Source organism: Gymnoscopelus microlampas, assembly GCF_963454915.1.
Source record: "Gymnoscopelus microlampas genome assembly, chromosome: 16".
NCBI classification, from domain to species: domain Eukaryota; kingdom Metazoa; phylum Chordata; class Actinopteri; order Myctophiformes; family Myctophidae; genus Gymnoscopelus; species Gymnoscopelus microlampas.
This window is the reverse complement of record NC_139953.1, coordinates 29363354-29381724: the sequence shown is the minus strand read 5'-3', so window position 1 is coordinate 29381724 and position 18371 is coordinate 29363354. Positions and strand designations below refer to the sequence as shown.

At 41.9% G+C, this 18371-nt stretch overlaps 1 protein-coding gene across 2 annotated transcripts in view; it reads left to right on the top strand.

Moving 5' to 3' along the window:
* Positions 1-16112, top strand: part of dnajc5ga (DnaJ (Hsp40) homolog, subfamily C, member 5 gamma a) — a 30793-nt gene extending 14681 nt beyond the window's left edge. Inside the window, exons 4-6 of one of the 2 annotated variants that reach the window (XM_084083083.1) lie at positions 2857-3016; positions 6434-6642; positions 11603-16112. In XM_084083083.1, coding sequence (XP_083939209.1) covers positions 2857-3016; positions 6434-6639 — 366 coding nt within the window. In that variant the 3' untranslated portion in view covers positions 6640-6642; positions 11603-16112. The remainder of the gene's footprint in view (positions 1-2856; positions 3017-6433; positions 6643-11602) is intronic. The other variant, XM_084083084.1, reaches the window with a different exon arrangement.
* The last annotated feature ends 2259 nt before the right edge of the window (positions 16113-18371 follow it).

Below are 18371 nucleotides of genomic sequence, written 5' to 3'. Positions count from 1 at the left end.
TTTTATGTCAACATTGCAGTTTCAGGAAGAGTTAGAATAGGGAAGAGAGAATAGAGAAGAAAGCAACACATAACTCAGAACATGTCAACAATATCAGGAAGGCACAGACAAACCTAATATACAATGTCTAATATACAGGTGCATGATAAAAAAGCAATGGATAGGTGGCACTACAGAAGGCAGAAATGCTTCCCGTGCACATGAAAAACATAAACGGCATGCAAAAATCGCAGCAGGTAAGGTATAGTATATAAAATCACAATCATCAGTTTCATGGTTATAGCAATACAACATGGCGACAGGGCTCAGCACTTGTTCAGCAGTGGCGCTATCGATGTTTTATATCATTGCTGTCAGTCAGAAACCTTATATCCCCGTATTTCAACTATTTATTTGTTTTTTCGTAAATTTATCCTACGTACTGTATGTCATACTACAGTGTCACACGAAAGTAGCAAAAGTAGTGTCATGATGCAAGGCTATTTTTGAAAGAACTTAAGTGACATTAAGTGAAAGTGGTAAGTCTGTCTGTGGGTTTTATGAATATTTAATCAGTGAAAAGTGTGAAAATAGTTTGTGACTAAATAAGTACATTGTATCCATTGGTACTGTTTCTTTTATTTATTTATTTATTTTCAATTTATTGAAAAGTTAGGGAGTTTTGGACGTACAAGGTTTCCACCCGGCAGCGACGATACGCTGAATGCTGAATGACACAGGCTTTTATCCAGGCATCAGGGGGGAAATGACACAAAGAGAGCGACCTAGGCACATAAATATATTAGCACGGCTGAGAGACCTGTTGGAAATGGCAGATGATTAACGGCTCTTACAAGTTTAACATTGGAGAGGTCGCCTTGAAAACCAGACTTGGTGCATGTTGGAGAGTCACTGGCCAGCCGAACCTGACCACGATTAACCACTTAAACCCCCAAGACTTCTTAAATATTTGGCTCTGTACTTGGACTGCTTTTTTCCGTTTACACCAAATCTCTTTGCCAAAAATAGCTGATCAACACATTGTGTTGTGAGCTTGTAGATAGTCTATTTTGGGCTTCTGTACTTCACCCAAGAATATGGATGCTGCGGTTCAAGTGGCTAAATTCCCATTGGATTTTCTGAGGTTCAATTTAATCTGGGGCAGTACAGACAAAAGGCACAGGAATCCAGTCATTCTGACCTGCAGTTGTGCCTCCCTTTGGTCTCTGTCTGGACCCAGACTGGATTTCTCTTGGTTTTGGTCCTGAGTCTGACTTTGACCCTATGGATCTTTCCTTGGAATGGGCTGAACTGGGGAGAGTGGACCTGTCATGGTGTCCTACAGCATCTACCCATGAAGAGTTGTGGTAGGCAGCTGGCTGTGACTGTTTTGGTTTGCAGCATGGAATGCATGTCAGAGGTGTGTGTGTGCGTGTGTGCGTGTGTCCGTGTGTGCGTGCGTGCGTGTGTGTGTGTGTGTGTGTGTGTGTGTGTGTGTGTGTGTGTGAGTGTGTTGTAGCGGCTTTCCCCACCGCCCTGCAGTGTCGTCAGAGATAGAGCTGGGGACACAGAGAGAGTGCTGAGTGGACACAAACACTTTGATCGTCCACAGGGACCAACTGCATCTTTTTATAGTACAGTATAGTATAGTTTTTTCTGTAGCTGTCCAAGATTGTGTGTGTGTGCGAGAGAGAGAGAGACAACAATAGAGACACCTATGCATGCGTGTGTGTGCAGCCCTACATGCACGTCTGCATACATGCGTATTGGGGAGTGTGATGATGTTGATAAATTGCAACTATATAATGTTTTCTAATGCCTTGTGAAACTAACTCTATTTCAGTATGTATAAGAACACCCTTTGCTTGATTGTTGTAATGTGTATTCAAGTGCTAGGGCTGCACAATCTATCTATAACTGCACAGAATCTCTGCGTGCGTGTCTGTCCGTGTGTGCCATGCGAGAACCATCCAACTGATTGACTTTAAACTTGGCATGTGTATCGTCAGTTGTCAGTTGGATCAGCGGTTGTCCAGACATAATAAATCCACAAATCTCTTTATCGGTCTGTCTGTGTCCCATTTATGCCCATATATGGAGGTCCTTGATCAATATAACATCATAGACTGGCCTCCAAGTACTATGATTCTATATTTTATTTTATATAGCACCGTCCAAATCTCAACAGAAGTTATCTAAGGTCACTTTTCATATAGAGCAGGTCTAGCCAGTACTCTTTACTTAAAGAAATAGTCTCTTGGGTTGCTGTAATTTAATGTTGCACTTGCACTATTTTCTCTGCTCTGCATGGATAACGGCACTCTGTGTTCTCCTTTGTCCTTCAAGATCAGCTATAGCAGCCCTGGCTCTGGCTGCAAATTGTGTGTGTGTGTGTGTGTGTGTGTGTGTGTGTGTGTGTGTGTGTGTGTGTGTGTGTGTGTGTGTGTGTGTGTGTGTGTGTGTGTGTGTGTGTGTGTGTGTGTGTGTGTGTGTGTGTGTGTGTGTGTGTGTGTGTGTGTGTGTGTGTGTGTGTGTGTGTGTGTCTCTCACACTCTACTGGGTTCTATGAGCCAAATATTTGACACTACATGCATGATGTCTACCTGTGCAATCATTGTGTACAGGGCACCTATTTCATGACGTTATTGCCAATATGCCAAGACACCATGGAAAAAGTATGTCTTATTTTAAAAACTCTTAAGTTGGCAGGCATTAAATCATTAAATCTTCAGTGCCGGCAATTTGATTGAGAGCTAATTGAATGATCTGCCTGGTTTGTCACCAGATTCTCCATTATGTTAATTTCCGATGCACTTACTACAGGCCTCCATAAAGTTTTTAAAATCTGTCTTTGCATTGGTGTGGTTGTCTTTGCAGAGCCTGTTGCTGTGCTGCACGTTGTTCTCGTGCTGCTGCTGTTGCTGCTGCTGTTGTCTCTGCTGTGGGAAGTGTAAGCCTCCTGAGGACGATGAGAACTACCAGTATGTCGACCCAGAAGACCTGGAGGCCCAGATCAAAGCAGAGCAGCAGGATGGAGGTGAGAGACCACAGTGTGTGTGTGTGTGTGTGTGTGTGTGTGTGTGTGTGTGTGTGTGTGTGTGTGTGTGTGTGTGTGCGTGTGCGTGTGCGTGTGTGCGTGTGCGCGCGTGTGCTGCACAGTGAATCTCCCCCCAAAAACCTGAAAGTTAGTTACGGTACTATTGCAATTTCTGTTTTCACTGGATAGGGTGTTTCTGATGACGTCAAAGGTATATTATGATTAATAGTAATCATTGCTATAATGTTTTTGTTCAATAACAGGGGTCTCCCAGGCTTTCCAGCACTTGAGTAAACAGAAAATACATTTTCAGGTCAGGATTTTATAGTGTTCTAGTTGCAATTTTGCTGTTTTTTTGTTTGTTTCATCAGTTCCAATGTAACTTCTTTATCCTGTATCCTGTATGAGTTCTCTCTCCTAATTGGATGAAATTGGTACCCTGATCTGAATCTGAAATATTTTTCTGTTTACTTAAAAGCTGGAGAGACGAGTAGACCCCTGTTCCTGAAAAAACACTCTAGAGTATATGGCAATTATTGCTATAGGAATATAGAGTTATTTAACACTTATTTGAATATGTACATCTAATCCTAATGTAGTGTGTATGTATATGGAAAGTTAATATCACACATTTATGCAGCTGCAAATGATATATGCATACTTTTCTACCAACAGATCCTATGGCTCTGACAGTATGTGAGATGTAACTGATTGATCTTGGTTGTTGATTATAATGTTAGAACCTCAACTGTCCGCCAGCGAAAAACAGTTATAGCCTACAGTATGTGTCAATGTTTTAACGTACTGTACAAGCTGGCTGAATCGAACACACGTGACACCTGTGTGTCGAGACGTCACTCATCTGTTGCGCAGAAGTAATGGATCTCATTGGAAATGAATGTCCATGGGAGAGCAAGCAACGCAGTAAGTGTGATTATGGTGCAGGGGTGGCAGGGGAGGCCGTCAAGTTCTCCCTTCCATTTTCTCCCCTTCAACCTCTCCTGGCCTCTCGCCTCTCTATCTGGGACTCCACAGATGTCCCTCTTTCCACCTGAGTGAACACCGTCATTTCCTTCCAGAGAGAAGCGAGAAGAGTTTGGGATTTTGGGGTGGGGTTGGGCACAATACTGGAGAGATATGCCTAATTCACAAGCTCCCAACGTGTCACAGATGTGACGCGTTGTGAGCTTGTAGGTCGGCTATTTACGGCACGCGGTGCCGTCGTGTGCCGAAGTATGAATTGGGCTATAGAGCGAGAGGGGAGGTGAACTTAGGCTAGTCTGCCGCGAGCAGCAGGCCACAGATGGGAACCGGAGCAATCCAAAATTGTGTCTGTGTTTGTCACACATGAGTAGATATGCCTACTGTGAACATGAGCAAATTAGTGTATATACCAATATGGCCCTCTCCCCGGGGTAGCTTGAGACCCAGTAGTGGAAATGCCTCAGCTTACATTTCCTTTACATCTCTTACATGATGCGCTGTTTCTGCTGTGAAATAGAATTGAATTGAATCTGATGGCAAGGATGAAAAGGGGAACAAAATGACCTGAAAGATTTTTATTATGATATTATCATGCAGAGAAAAAAATATTTGTGTGTGTAGTAGTAAGTAAATCAATCACTCGGGCAACGCCTATGAATCATAGTGATTGAGCGGATACTATAACGCTCTTCTCGTGACTGATCCTGAAGCCCAGGACTACGAGATGACCCATCACTGCATAGGTTTGCTCATATCTTGATTCGAAGTAGATCTTGACTTCGAGATAGCAAATTAGGGGACTTTATTACATCTCCCATAAGCGAGACATCGAGTGAAATAATATGGAAAAATAACTATAGGTTACAAACGTAACCCTGGTTATTTGATTATTATGAGCGAGATGTCTCGCCAAAACACCCTTCTTGCATGCTCAGCGAGAAGGAGAAATGCTTATCTTGAATGAGGAGTAGCTTAACTGACAGGTGCCTTTTGACAACAGGGGCAGGGTCAGGTGACGGCGCAGGGCCATCCTGGTCAGGTGACAGCCAGTCCAGCCAATAGAAATTGTATGGAAGTGTATAATAAATGCTTGCTTCTGTGATCACACCAAGGGGCGCTCTCCCATAAGCGAGACATCGCGCTCATAATAATCAAATAACCGGGGCTACGTTTGTAACCTATAGTTATTGTTAACTACAAAGTTGTCCGTGGACCACTGGTTGAGAAACTGTGCTATGTACAGTATGGATTTGATAGTTGTGACAAACCAAAGTCGTTGTTCATCCATTGACAGAACTTTAACTGCACATAAAAAGCATCAGTGGCTGCTGACTGTGGTTGGCGTTCTGGAATGTTTAATGTGACTGGTAAGACAGGAAACGCCCGTCTTTCAAGTCTGTATGTCGACACTATGGCAAAGCAAGTACATACTCGCAAATAAGCTATATCCAAGTTGGTTGCTGTTCTGTTCTGTTCTTTACCGGTGGTTCTCAGGCTTATTAATTTGAACGACCCCCGTAACTCCAGTCTATTTGGTTCCATTTGCATTCGGAGTTGCAGACCTGTAAGGGTCCATTTGGAACCCCCACTCTTAATGACAGCGGTACAGATCTCGGCATGATGGAAAAATATGGTACCCCCCCCTGTGTGGTTCTAACATGGAACGAATAGAACTTGAAATACTCTGACATTGTATCCTTGTAATTTATTAACTGTGATTTGTGATTAGTGGCCAACCAAGCCAAGAGAGGAACTGGAGATGGGAAACACCAGTCCAATATCCTCTGTATTTCTTATCTTCCCACAGAGAGGTTGTTTGGAGGAGGAAGTGTGTGTGTGTGTGTGTGTGTGTGTGTGTGTGTGTGTGTGTGTGTGTGTGTGTGTGTGTGTGTGTGTGTGTGTGTGTGTGTGTGTGTGTGTGTGTGTGTGTGTGTGTGTGTGTGTGTGTGTGTGTGTGTGTGTGTGTGTGTGTGTGTGAGAGAGAGTGAGGGCAGTAGAGTGGCCATATGACTTTGAGTTATAAACTAGGGCTGTAATATTCAAATTTACTTGAAAATCTGAATCAATTAGTCTGACTAACCAGTAACCACTTAAGCCCTACTTTATACTTAAACAAAAAAACAAAAATAGCTATCTACAAGCTCACAACACGCTGCATTGTGACACTTTGTGAGCATGTAGATCTGCATTTTGTTTTGGTATTTCAGAAAATGTATTCTTTTATAAAAATTGCATGAAGTCCTGAACAAATATGACCAAAGTGCAAGGGAGGAAACAAACCACCTATGGGGGCGACTTGGAACCGTTATAATGTTGTGGGTGCTTCCTCTGAGCCAGAGATGAGAATATTTCACCATGCATTTCTCCTCTGCCTCACCATGTGTTCCAACAGTCAACTGGAGGTTGAGTGGTTTCCACCTTCTAATCCAACAGGGACTACTATAATCATAATCCAGCCGGCATCTACTCCGGGTTCGGAAGGGCCCGACAGCCATCCCGTGGCACAGAGCCAGCCGATACCTCTGCCTATGCCCATGCCGGCCCCTGAGGCCCAACCACAGGTGCAGGCCCAGTCGCCGACCTCAACAAACCCCGCTGAGACAGAGAAACCCGGGGAGACGCTGCCGGAGTCGAAATGACTCGTAAGAGAGCCACATACCTTCATCTTTGTGTCACCTCTCCTTCGGCTCTCTGGTTTCGCTTCATCTTGAGAGGCTGTCATCCCTGCATCATATTGCATTATTCGTTTTGTCGTCCGCCTGCATGGTTGGCTGGATTTGTGCCTCATGTCTGTTTGTTTCAGTGTGTAACATGTCACACGTGTGCCATGTGCCTGCTTGTTGTATACCGGTTGCTTGTGTCAGCATTAACCCATTTCCTTGTATGCCAATGTTGCATGATGATGTTGATGTATTTTGCCTGTATCTGATGCTCCGTCCAGAATTGAGCATGGCTGAATGAATTGCTGTAGCTTTGGCCTCTGTGGCAGGCTGTTGGCACATCATAGTAATTACTAATCTTGCACCAACTTCAAATCAAGTGATTTGGTTTCAGGGGATTATTACTTTGGTTTAAGAACATTTGCTTACCTTAATTGGTATTAACAGATTCTGTGATGCACACATAGCACAGAAGGCATTAATCTCTTGTTAATCTCAGTAACACCGAGAATGGTGATACAGTACATGATGAGAATACTTTGAATAATGCTTTGAATAATCCTGGGTTGTCCGAGGCTTTTGCAAGGACTATTTAATTAACTCCATTTAAAGAAGTCGTTATAGGTAAACATTTTCATAACATTTTCATAAATAGCCGATCTAAAAGCTGATAGTTTGAAATTTGAATTGGTCTCAAGTGGTTAATTTAACTCTGAGAATTAACTCTCAGAGTTAAATGAACTCTGAGGATTTTACTGTGTATTGAGACCAGTTGGTTGTTGATCAAGAGGAGTACCGTTGTATAGCCCCAGAGGCCCTTTCTCTGATGTTTACACTGTCAACTCTGACGGTACAGGTAACTGAAGGCAGTGTTAATTCAACAGTCTGCGCTGCTTGGGTGTTGAGCAGTGTCTATCTATATAATCCTGCAGTTTGATTAAATGTGACTGGCACAATAGGCATAATTGACAGTCCACCAATTAACATACTATATTTAAGCAGGCTTACATTGTGTGAGCCAAATTGAATCGATTTAGCCTGTGGTTGACCTGAATCTACAATATTTAGTGAGACTTAACAGTCTACCCAGAAAGTGAATTAAAAAGCCAACATGAATGCAATGGAATTGCAGCATTAGGGCATCTTTTTGATTCAGGGAAAGTTATTTTTGGTAAAGGGCAATTGATTTTCTTCCTGCAGCTAGCTAAGGTGTTGCAACAGCCGCTCCACCTCCAAGAATGCACACATTCATTAGTTTCTCCACCACTCGACGGCATGCATCTTAATGCAAAAGCAAGCTGCATTTATGTAAATCACTGGTTACTGGAACTTTTGGTGTCATAGGTAATATGCACGCTGTGCATATTAAGATCACTGGCCCAATAGATGAGTATGCATAATATGAATGGAAATCGGTCACCATAAATGTATGCAAGCTACATGATTCTTATATTATGGTCAAATAGCTACTATCCAAATTGCAGTTAGATTATGAGATTTATTCATAAACGTTTTAACCCACGTTTTAACCCATAAGTACATACATACTAGTACACATACAAGTCATACTGTATGTTTTATGTGTGCCAAGTATGAAACGCATTACATTTCTGTATTTGTTTTGTTTTATTGTAACTTCCCTGTGCAATCTGTAGGTATTGGATAGCAAGTTATTAGATGTGCAGTTTTAGCACAAATGTGCTAATGTGAGCTTAACAGTGAGCTGTGATTGGTGTTGTAGTGTCTCAGTAGTAGCTGAACTATGTGGTTTTTGTCTACTTTTGTGGGGACATACAAATGGTCTACTTCTGTGGATACATACATACATAACGTACATAGACTACATACAGTACAGTTTAGTGTGTTGACATCATTCATTGTCAAAAGAAACTAAAAGCTCCAACAGTATTTTATAAGCTGTATAACTACCTATTATGTCCTGGTCTGAGGTATGAGTTCCTAGGAGGGACTCTGAGATGCTTGGTGTAGGGCAGTCTGGGAACTAGTCCAAAAGAACCTGTCATACAGTACATAGACATTGGTGAGGGTGGGAGTGAGAGTGAGTCACTAAACCTGTACTGTGCTTTCTTGTGATACCACTGCAAGTAACGATTATTTCCATAATCAATTAATTTGTTGATTATTCATTATTTGATACATTTGTATGCAATTGATTTTAGACCATACAATTACATTGGTCTAAATCAAGAGAAACAGCTTTATTGCGTTGATAACGCATCGTGACAGACACCCCCTGCCCACCCGCCACAACGTGAACGTTATATACCGGTAGATGTAAATGGCACAATAATGTGTGATATTTGATAATATTAGAAATATTTACATGATTAATCACTAAACTGATAATTTGGTTAATCTTCTGTCTTGATGAATTAAATGGGGGGGAAAAAGGATTTTTTATTTATTTACCCATTTTATTGAAACCCATGGTACCTCCAACCTGTTTATCAGGAGCAGATACCTTTTGAACCCTTTAGGGGTGGATGACCGCTGGCCCAAGACCATATCTGTAGGCCAGGTTTTCCAAAAACAAGACTGTGAAACCGATTCACAGGGGAGGCTGCCTCAGTTGAAACTAAAAGTGAGAGAACGTAGACATAAAGTTAGTTGTTTATTGTGAGAAGAATATGAAAAGTCCCACAGTACTGTCTTTTATTACCAGTTTCAAAGTCAATAATGGCACAGTAAGAGGTAGGGAGTGTATTATGTCAGTCCTGAGGATACACAGTAAAATCCTCATTGTTAGACTCTGTTTTAAATTAATTAACACTGTGTGTGTGTGTGTGTGTGTGTGTGTGTGTGTGCGTGTGCGTGCGTGCGTGCGCGCGGGGTGGCTGTTGCATACTGCTGAGAACTCTGGGGGAGCAGTCGTCCACTACTGTCCTGTCAACACTAACCATCTGTTGGCTCTTCAGTTTGTCCTCTGGACTTGTCTGTCCCTGGTCTGCTGGCTATCACACGCTCTGTTGTTGTGAAGTGCAATTCACATCGTGCTACCGACTGAAGCCTGCATGTGTTTGTCTCTGTTGGCAGTCGCAGTGTGTTTCTTCTCACCAACACAGGGAAGTGTCTGTCACTTCAACCTTTAATTGCCTTGGCTAACTCAGCTACTCACCATCAGGGGATCGTTCAAGTTTTAGCCTGCTTGGGGAGAAGGTGATCTTGGGATGTGCTTGAAGCTTGTGATTTGTTAGGTTCCTGTGTCGTCAATCTCATGATGCCTATTCTTTATGTCAGGGGAATGTTCTCAATAGCATCTTGGTTGAATGAAAGTACACGGTAATTTGGGATAAGAGAAAATATGCTCTTCAAAATTGTCCCGATAAAAGTTCATCCTTTTCACCTTTTTATTATAACGTTTACTTTTAGTATAGCAGACTGCTGCTACTATACAAGCCGTTACAACAGTGACACATACAGTATGATACAGACAAATCTATGGTTATTGTTTTTTTGTTTTTGTTTTTTTTATTGAATATGGACATATTCAGGGTTCAGTAGACCTTTCATGAGGTAGCATTACATTGTTCTAAGCCATGTGCCCTGTTGCTGTCTTTCCCCACTGCATCCTGATGGCTTGTGACATTCATGGTGGGTGGCGTCTCCCCTCTCAGGGAAGTGACAGTGGATGAGCCTCACCTGGCGGGGTGCAGGTAGGTCCTCCTAGGTAGAGGAGACGCTTCTGGTTAGCCAGCTTGCATCCACAGCAGAACATGGAACGCTCATGCTATGCACAACCTAGAGTGCAGACAGGCCACTGCACAACTTGTCGCTTCTCTGCTCCCCCGATTTAGTCTATTAGAAAATAATTATTTTTGCAATGTTGGAATTCAGCTCCGGATAAACTTTTTTTTAATATATATTGCGTATAATCTTTTTCTTTGTTTTAATCAAAAGGTGGTATAAGACATCTTCAAGAACTATCCTAAAATTAAAGCAAACATAGAATTGACAAAATACAATAACAAAATGTTTAAATTAATAAACAAGTGTTCTTGAACCAAAAACATTTTGTCCGGAGCTGAATTACCTTACCTGTAAACATCTAAAATGAAGTTGCTGTCAAGTGTACAGAACAAGTCTGCTCTCCTTATTTGTAATGTAGCCTACTGTAGTAGCTACCCCAAAACCCCATGCAGTAGTCGCTGTCACACTTAATGCAATCTATGGAACTACGCATTTGTTTGTTTGTTTTTTACCCAGCTTTCCAATACATAAGCCACGCTGAGGCGTGTCTGCTAATCAGTCATTTTAGAAACTATTACCGTTTTGATGTTTGCAGTTCATGTCTCTACTGAGCCCTCCATTCAGCCTTTGATGTCATTTCAGAATAGTCAACTACCACAGAAGAAACGTTTTGTTTCCTTCAAGCACCTCCCGAAAGAAAGACATGAGGTTTAAGCAGTCAGAGGATCTGGGAGATCACTCCACCTGCCTGCTCCGTTTTATAGATCTCACTTAGTTGTGACACACATAATTCATGCTCCGTTGTACGCCACCGTGGACCAAAAATAGCAGATTTCGGTCCACGATGCCTATACTGTGTGTCTTCAGACCTTTAGAGAGCCTGTAGATACACCTATGTTACAGGACACTGGGAAGATGACCCCTATTCAGCACAACTTGCACCTTGAACATACAGTAGCATGCAGTGAAAATAACATGCACAGAAAACCCTTGATGTTTTCATGACCTGTGTGTCTAGTAGAAGCCTCCAACACAATAACAGGATGTTGATTCTCAATTGTTCGGATGTGGTTACAAGCACGGAAGACAACACAAGGGGTTATAGAAAGGTTCACTAACTAAGTCAGTACTCCTAAAACCTTCTTTACTCATTTAGTTTTAATTGTTCTGTCTTCTCTTTCTTTCTTCTACTCTATGTCTTTCTCTCTCTATCTCCTCTTCTCTCCCCAATCAGGTGCGCGAGGCCCAGTTGTGATCCAGCCGCATTCCACCGCCGATAGCGCCCCAAAGACGAACCAGCCCGCAGCCAACCAGCCCATCCCCATGCCCCAGCCCTGACCCACATGACCTGCCCTGCATCTCCTCCAGACAGCTCTCTGAAGACTGGGCAACTGGATGGATCCTGAGGTCCCTTCATATTAATTTAACCAACTAGCCACACAATGAAAGGCTAGGCTAAGCGTCATTCAACATATGAAGGTCCCTCAACTTTTTTCATCACCAGCCAAATCGAGCCAGGCTGACCGCTGGCTAGCTCTTATTCTTCCATGAACTTCTTTTTCTCCCTCCCAACTTGCCAGCAAGCCCAGCACATGCTCCTTCTGACCTGGATAGCCACCATTTGTGGCTAGGTTAGTCATCTGCACATGCCAGCAGCACTTAGCAACCTGTCATTCATTCTGTGCTGACCTCTATGGCTGTGATTCAGATTGGCCAGAGTGTGACGTGGTGATCTGAGGATGCCAATGGCCTGGCAGATGACCCCAATTCTTCAACTATCCATCCACCATCTTGACGTGCGCTGGAATATATCTGTGTTCGTCAGTCATTCTTTTCCTTCTTCTCTCTAGTCTCTCAATCTCTGTCATTGTTCCCTCCCATCCTCTGTTTCATTCTCTGCTATATATCACATCCTGCCCTTGCCTCACCTCGCCTCCATTCTTCCCCATGTCCCTCCTCCTGCGACTGTACAGCAATGACCAAACCAGCGGTGGTACTGTGGGATTGGCCAGTAGTCGCTACGGCTCGGGGAATGACGGTGTGTATTTATTGGTACCTGTCTGAGCCAAAGCCTGGAGACGAGAACTTACAGCATGGAGCAGAGAAGGCCTCCTCACCCCAATGTGCATGCGTTACCTCCCAAAATGCATGACCCTACTGTACAGCACTGGAACACACACACACACACACACACACACACACACACACACACACACACAGACACACAGACACACACACACACAGACACACACACAGACAGACAGACAGACAGACAGACAGACAGACAGACAGACAGACAGACAGACAGACAGACACACAGACATCACACATCTATATAGAGGCACTCGCTACCTCTAAACAAGATGTGCACACATCTACAGTACCACAACACCATTACACACACACACACACACACACACACACACACACACACACACACACACACACACACACACACACACACACACACACACACACACACTCGCATACACAAATAACAGTCCCTTGTACCCTGGTGCCATCGTCTGGTACTAAGTTGGACAAGCCCCCAGATTAACACCTTGACTTTAACAGACAATAACAAAATAAAAGAAACTGTACCAGAGAAACCTGTGGATGAAAAAAAGAGAAGTAAATTCAACACTTAACTCATTGTTTTTAACAGGTAACAAAGAACGTCTGCCAGGTTTTTTTTTTTTAATATATTGCCCTGTTTTCTCTTTTCCCGTCACAATTCTATTTAGACCAAAGCCAAAAATGCTAGAAGCCCCATGTAGCCAGCCAAGTTCACATTCAAACACATGAGCACCAATGGAAATGCCATTTTGCTCTGTGTAAGCCACTAGGTGAGTGATTTATTATTATTTTCTTTTTCTGTGTACAATATGCTCTTGGGTCTATGCACTGTGCAAAACTTAAGACACGGGTCTGTACATTTTTAGTTTTTATGCAAACACTAATGGTGTCTGTTTTCTGGATTTCAAGGGGGCAAGTCTGGATGAGAAACCACATTGAGGTGATGTAGTCGGTGTAGTTGTGTTGCCAGCTCTTAGAGAAACGTGGTAACACTTGTCATTTATCTTTCAAAGGTGAGAGGAGTGTGAAGTTATATCAAAGATATCCACACAACAGCAAGTGTTACTCCATGAACACATTTTTACTGTTTCACCAATGTCACTTCTCGCCTCATTCCATCTTGGCAATATCGCTTTGCATTCTGGCTGCAAACATTGTTTAGTGTCACTGCAAGGTGGCATTTGCCCTGAGAATCTAGTGTATGCTAATGAACCTACTTTGGGGGCTTTGGAGTCTGATCTTCAGTCACCATGGTGTGCATTGCACTACCTTGAAATGCATGTACTGCACACAGAGAAATATCAGTGATGGTACTATCCAATAGTACATTTGTACGGTCAGTGTTTTCCTATGTTTGGGTATGCATAGAGTTGTATGGGCTTCACGAGAGAAATGACAGTTTCACGAGTGATATTCATCATTTGATTTGGAATCTCACCTGATGATGGGAGAGGTGCTTGCTAAAATGCACGTATTCATAATATTTTGTTATGAGTATATGGAAGCCATTCTTGCAAGGTACAGTTTGTCCTTTTTTCTTTCTTTGCCTCCATACTGCAAGATTTTTCTTAAGTATTCAGTACAGCTGACTGATCGTTCCCATGTGCTAAATCTGAAAACTCACTCCAGAAATATTTTATCATAGTGATGCTACTGTGGTTTCTTTTAGAACTTTTCTGGATCTCCATCTATATCGTAAATCTTCCACATTTGTGGCTTTAATTTTGTCAATGTCACTATGCTGTTCTTTGTAGAGTGGAACCGTTTACATGTCCACTGTGCTTTCTTGTTGGTTGTTAGTGAATTGCAATGGTTTTGTATGTGGTTATTCTTTTCATTTGGCGCTATTTGGCTGACAGTATGGGTGAAATTCTGCTGCAGTTTCAACCTGTGAGAAATGGTAACAATGATGGCCATGTTTCTATCAACTGGGCTTTAGTCCTGAGGACCCCAATCTGGGAACCCATCGTCAAATAAAAAGGAAAAACAGCACCCCCAGCGTTTTTCACTTTTGCATTTGACTCTGGGGGGAATGATTAAATAGACCGACGATGACTGGAAACCGGCGTTTGGTCTCTGGCCTCAGCCCTTCACTTCCGGTGGTGCGCCTATGTTTTCATTCCCACTAACAATATTTCTCCACGGAACACTAACACCATTTCTCCCAAAGAACATGGATCGTTTTGGTTATAAGCCCACTAAGTTAAAATGTTACTAACTTTCTGTCGTTTTGTCGGCTCCGAGGACGCTATTGTTAAATGAGTTTGGGTTTGTTTCCAGTGGGAAGTGAAACGCCGAAGGCCAACGCTCACACGTTCTGAACGGGGCTCCCGACAGATTCAGTAGCGCAGCTCTGAATCTGTTTTTGAGAGATTATGAGGACCCAGACTAGCCTATTTCTAGTTTTCTCTATTCTACCAGCTACTTCATTATTTGTCCCTGGTCTTAATTAGTCCTTATATAGACAGATGGTTTGAAACCCTAGGATATTACCAACATCAGATGCCGTAAACGGTGTCATTGATTAAGCCCTCTTGGCTTTGTCATTTATTCTAAATGCATATGGCACACTCTTTGCTGGATACGTTTTCATGATCTCATACTGTACATGAATGTTTGGTACATATGGGAAGGGGCATAAATCTAGGGGGTGCAGAGGGTGCAGCCCCTATTATTATGACCTTTTCATCTAAATTAAAAGGTCAAAATGTAAGACCTAAAAAGCCAGTAGTATCAAAATTAAGAGTGAAGGAGCATACACAATTCATGCACCCAGGCCCCTTGTGGCAGACTGAAAATTGGCCACTGATTTAGTAAAGTTAAAGTGTTTACATAGAAACAGACCTTTGAGCTTAAAATTCTTACTCGACTCATATTGAACTTGACTTAATATTTTCACTTGTTACCTTTTTTTTTTATTAAACATTGTTAATAGCCATAAAGAAAAAAGAATCCAGCACATCCCGTAATAATTCCACTAGGTGTTTTAATTTTTTTCTCTCAAATCAGAATAAACTGATTTCATTTCAGTGTAAATGTGACATGGCCATAGAGAGAATTTGTTCTTGTCAAATTCTTCTCCTGTGTAAATAATTGTCAGTTTTATTGGAGTGTGCAACATCCACTTTGAGAGACCTCATTGTAAATGGAAAGGTGTAACAAATCATAATCTGTTTTTCATAGTGTACATACATTTTTAGCGTCTTTATTTTTTAATTTATGTAGGTGTTGACTTAAATCCATTGACAGAAGGCCCACTGGCTGAATTTTGATTCTTCTTTTACAAAGGGCTTCCCCCCTTTTACTGTGAAATCCATCAAATGACACATGGAAGGTGCACACCTCGCTGTGTTTGGGCGATTGCATACCTAAGAGTGAAAAGTAGAATATCAGAATTCAAGGTAGCCGTAGAAAATGGCATCAGCTCAGTTAGACTGTCAAGTGGTCCAGACCTTGTACACGTGTTGCCATGGGACCCTTTGATCTGGGGGAGAAGAGGCCACTGTCCATTGTGTAACTGAAATGATTCCTGATTGCAGGTCAAAAGAAGTTTATTCTTTTTTGTGTGTGTGTCATTCATTGTTGAACATGGATCCTTGTGGACTATCTGTAAATGTGTATTTATATGATGATGAAATCCAATCGAATAAAAGGGGGATTTTATAACTTATTGTCTATTGTTTTGTACTGTAAGTGGGCGTGTGCGTGCCTGAGAAATTATCGGAACGTATTGATTATACTTATACTTTTAACCTCTTAAAACCGTATACTACCAGGGTCCCCCATGGATCTGTACTTGGTCCCCCTCCATTTTCCCCTCAACACCAAATATCTTCACCGAAATTAGTCGAGCTCAGAATCAAATCAGCTTTATTGTCACATCACAGGTTCATAGGTGAAGTGGTTCACCTATTATTACATGCCCAGAATAAGGAGGGTTAATGTGGTTTAAGTGTTCCCCAAGTCAATGACACGTCAGTCTGAGGAGTCAGTTTGATCAGTGATAACAGACTGGGTGATACTAACCCTAGGAATGGCATGTGTAACCCTGTTAGAACGTTCACCAAATGTATTGGCATGGGTCAAGACAGCGGTCTTTGTAACTCACCTCACTACACAACTGTTTAATCTAGGATACATGGCACAATACATGCTCAAGAAGTTGAACTCAAGTGTTAATCTGACTGTCAAGACAGGTTCATTGGTTGCGTACCGTAGCTAGGCCACACTTCACCTGCCATCCCCATGTGTAGTGTGGTGTGGTGCTAAAGCTGCAGTCGAAATCCGGCTTAAATAAAAAAGAAGATAAGAGATTTACTTTCAGTCAGCTATGATGACAGATGGACCACAGAGTTAAAAATCCTACTTATTTGAATCTGTGTAAACCCAACCATCTAAGCATGGCCTGGGTCAAGTTAATTGTAATAATTGGAAGCTGAAAACATGAATGACTGTAACCATGCTGGGTATTTGTGTTTAGCTTACTCTGCCCTAGCAAGAGTCTCACCATCCTATAAATGGTCCTGTAATCTCATCAACAGCTTAGTTTCAGCCAGCTCTATTCAGTTGATTAGCAATTACCTCATCTGTTTAACCAAGAAATGAGCAGGTTTGAGAACCAACCAAGAAGTTGACAAAGGTCAGAGGGCGGTAGAAGGCCAATGAAAGTGGTTCTGTGAAATGCTGTTGTAGTTTCATACTGTACTGTACATTTGTTGTGTATGGGGAATAGATATGAGGTGGCATACCAGACAAGATTTCAATTTCAAGATTTTTGTTCTGCACACACTAATCTCTCAAGACATATATTGTGCTTACAGCAGAAATGTCACTTAATGCGGCCAGCGGGTCGATATGTTGTTTAATAAAAGACTTACACAGTATAATCTCAAAGGAACATGCATCTTCTCAAAAGCAAAAACCAGAACAAAGATGTATAACATCACCGGCTTCGGATGCTGTCAATGCACTGAATGAGACATTATCATGTTTAATCAGACTATTTATTGATTGGTCTAAGTACTGTAGGTGAGATACTGACCTACACACATTTCTTTTTTTTTTAAAAAGATTTTTTTGGGGCTTTTTATGCCTTTATTTAGAGAGGGATAGGGAAAGTAGGCTGACAGGAAATGGGGAGAGAGACGGGGGGGGGGGGGGAACCCAGTAAGTATATTATATGCATATACTATTGAAATTAGGTACAAATGTTACACTGAATAATAATAGTTAATAGCCCTATATTATTACACGTGTGACTATTATGGGCTATTTTAGTGATGGGGTTTACAGTCTACTACTGGTGCAGAGTGGTGAGAGTGCAGATATGCAATGTGGCCTATTTTTTTTTTTTTTCTATAAATTGTCCACACCTGCAGTAGATTATATGCAAGAATTACCTGTATGGACTCATCCCAAACTGTATTGGATGGACCGGATCTGCAACCGACATGTGTGTAAGTGGAAAACTTGTTTTAGCAAGTTGTGTGTGATTATGAAGTGCTCAAGTACTGTTGTGTGTATTATGTGTAAACTGCCATAAAGCTGCATATTCTTTGTGGTGGGACGGGTGTGCCAATTCTGTCTCACTAGGTGTCTTTGGAGATATGATATTTTTGTGGGAAATGTGATGTTTTAAACGGCTGGCTATGTAACCGCTTGTTAATGGTTTCCATTACAAACAAATAGTAGAAGGCCTGTGGTGAGTCTGTGAGGTATTTTAACATAGCTTTGCATTTGACTATCAGTATGGTTATTTGGTGCTACACAAAGGTGTTTGTCAATTGCTACAGATGTACAGTAATCGTATGTTGCCCATGTAAGCTACAGTATGTGTTTCGCTTATGTTTTCTGGAACGACATTTTGTTAAAGCGCTCTTTGACCCTCCTGAGTTGTAGAGGCAGGTATGGTGAGATGAATGTGGCAT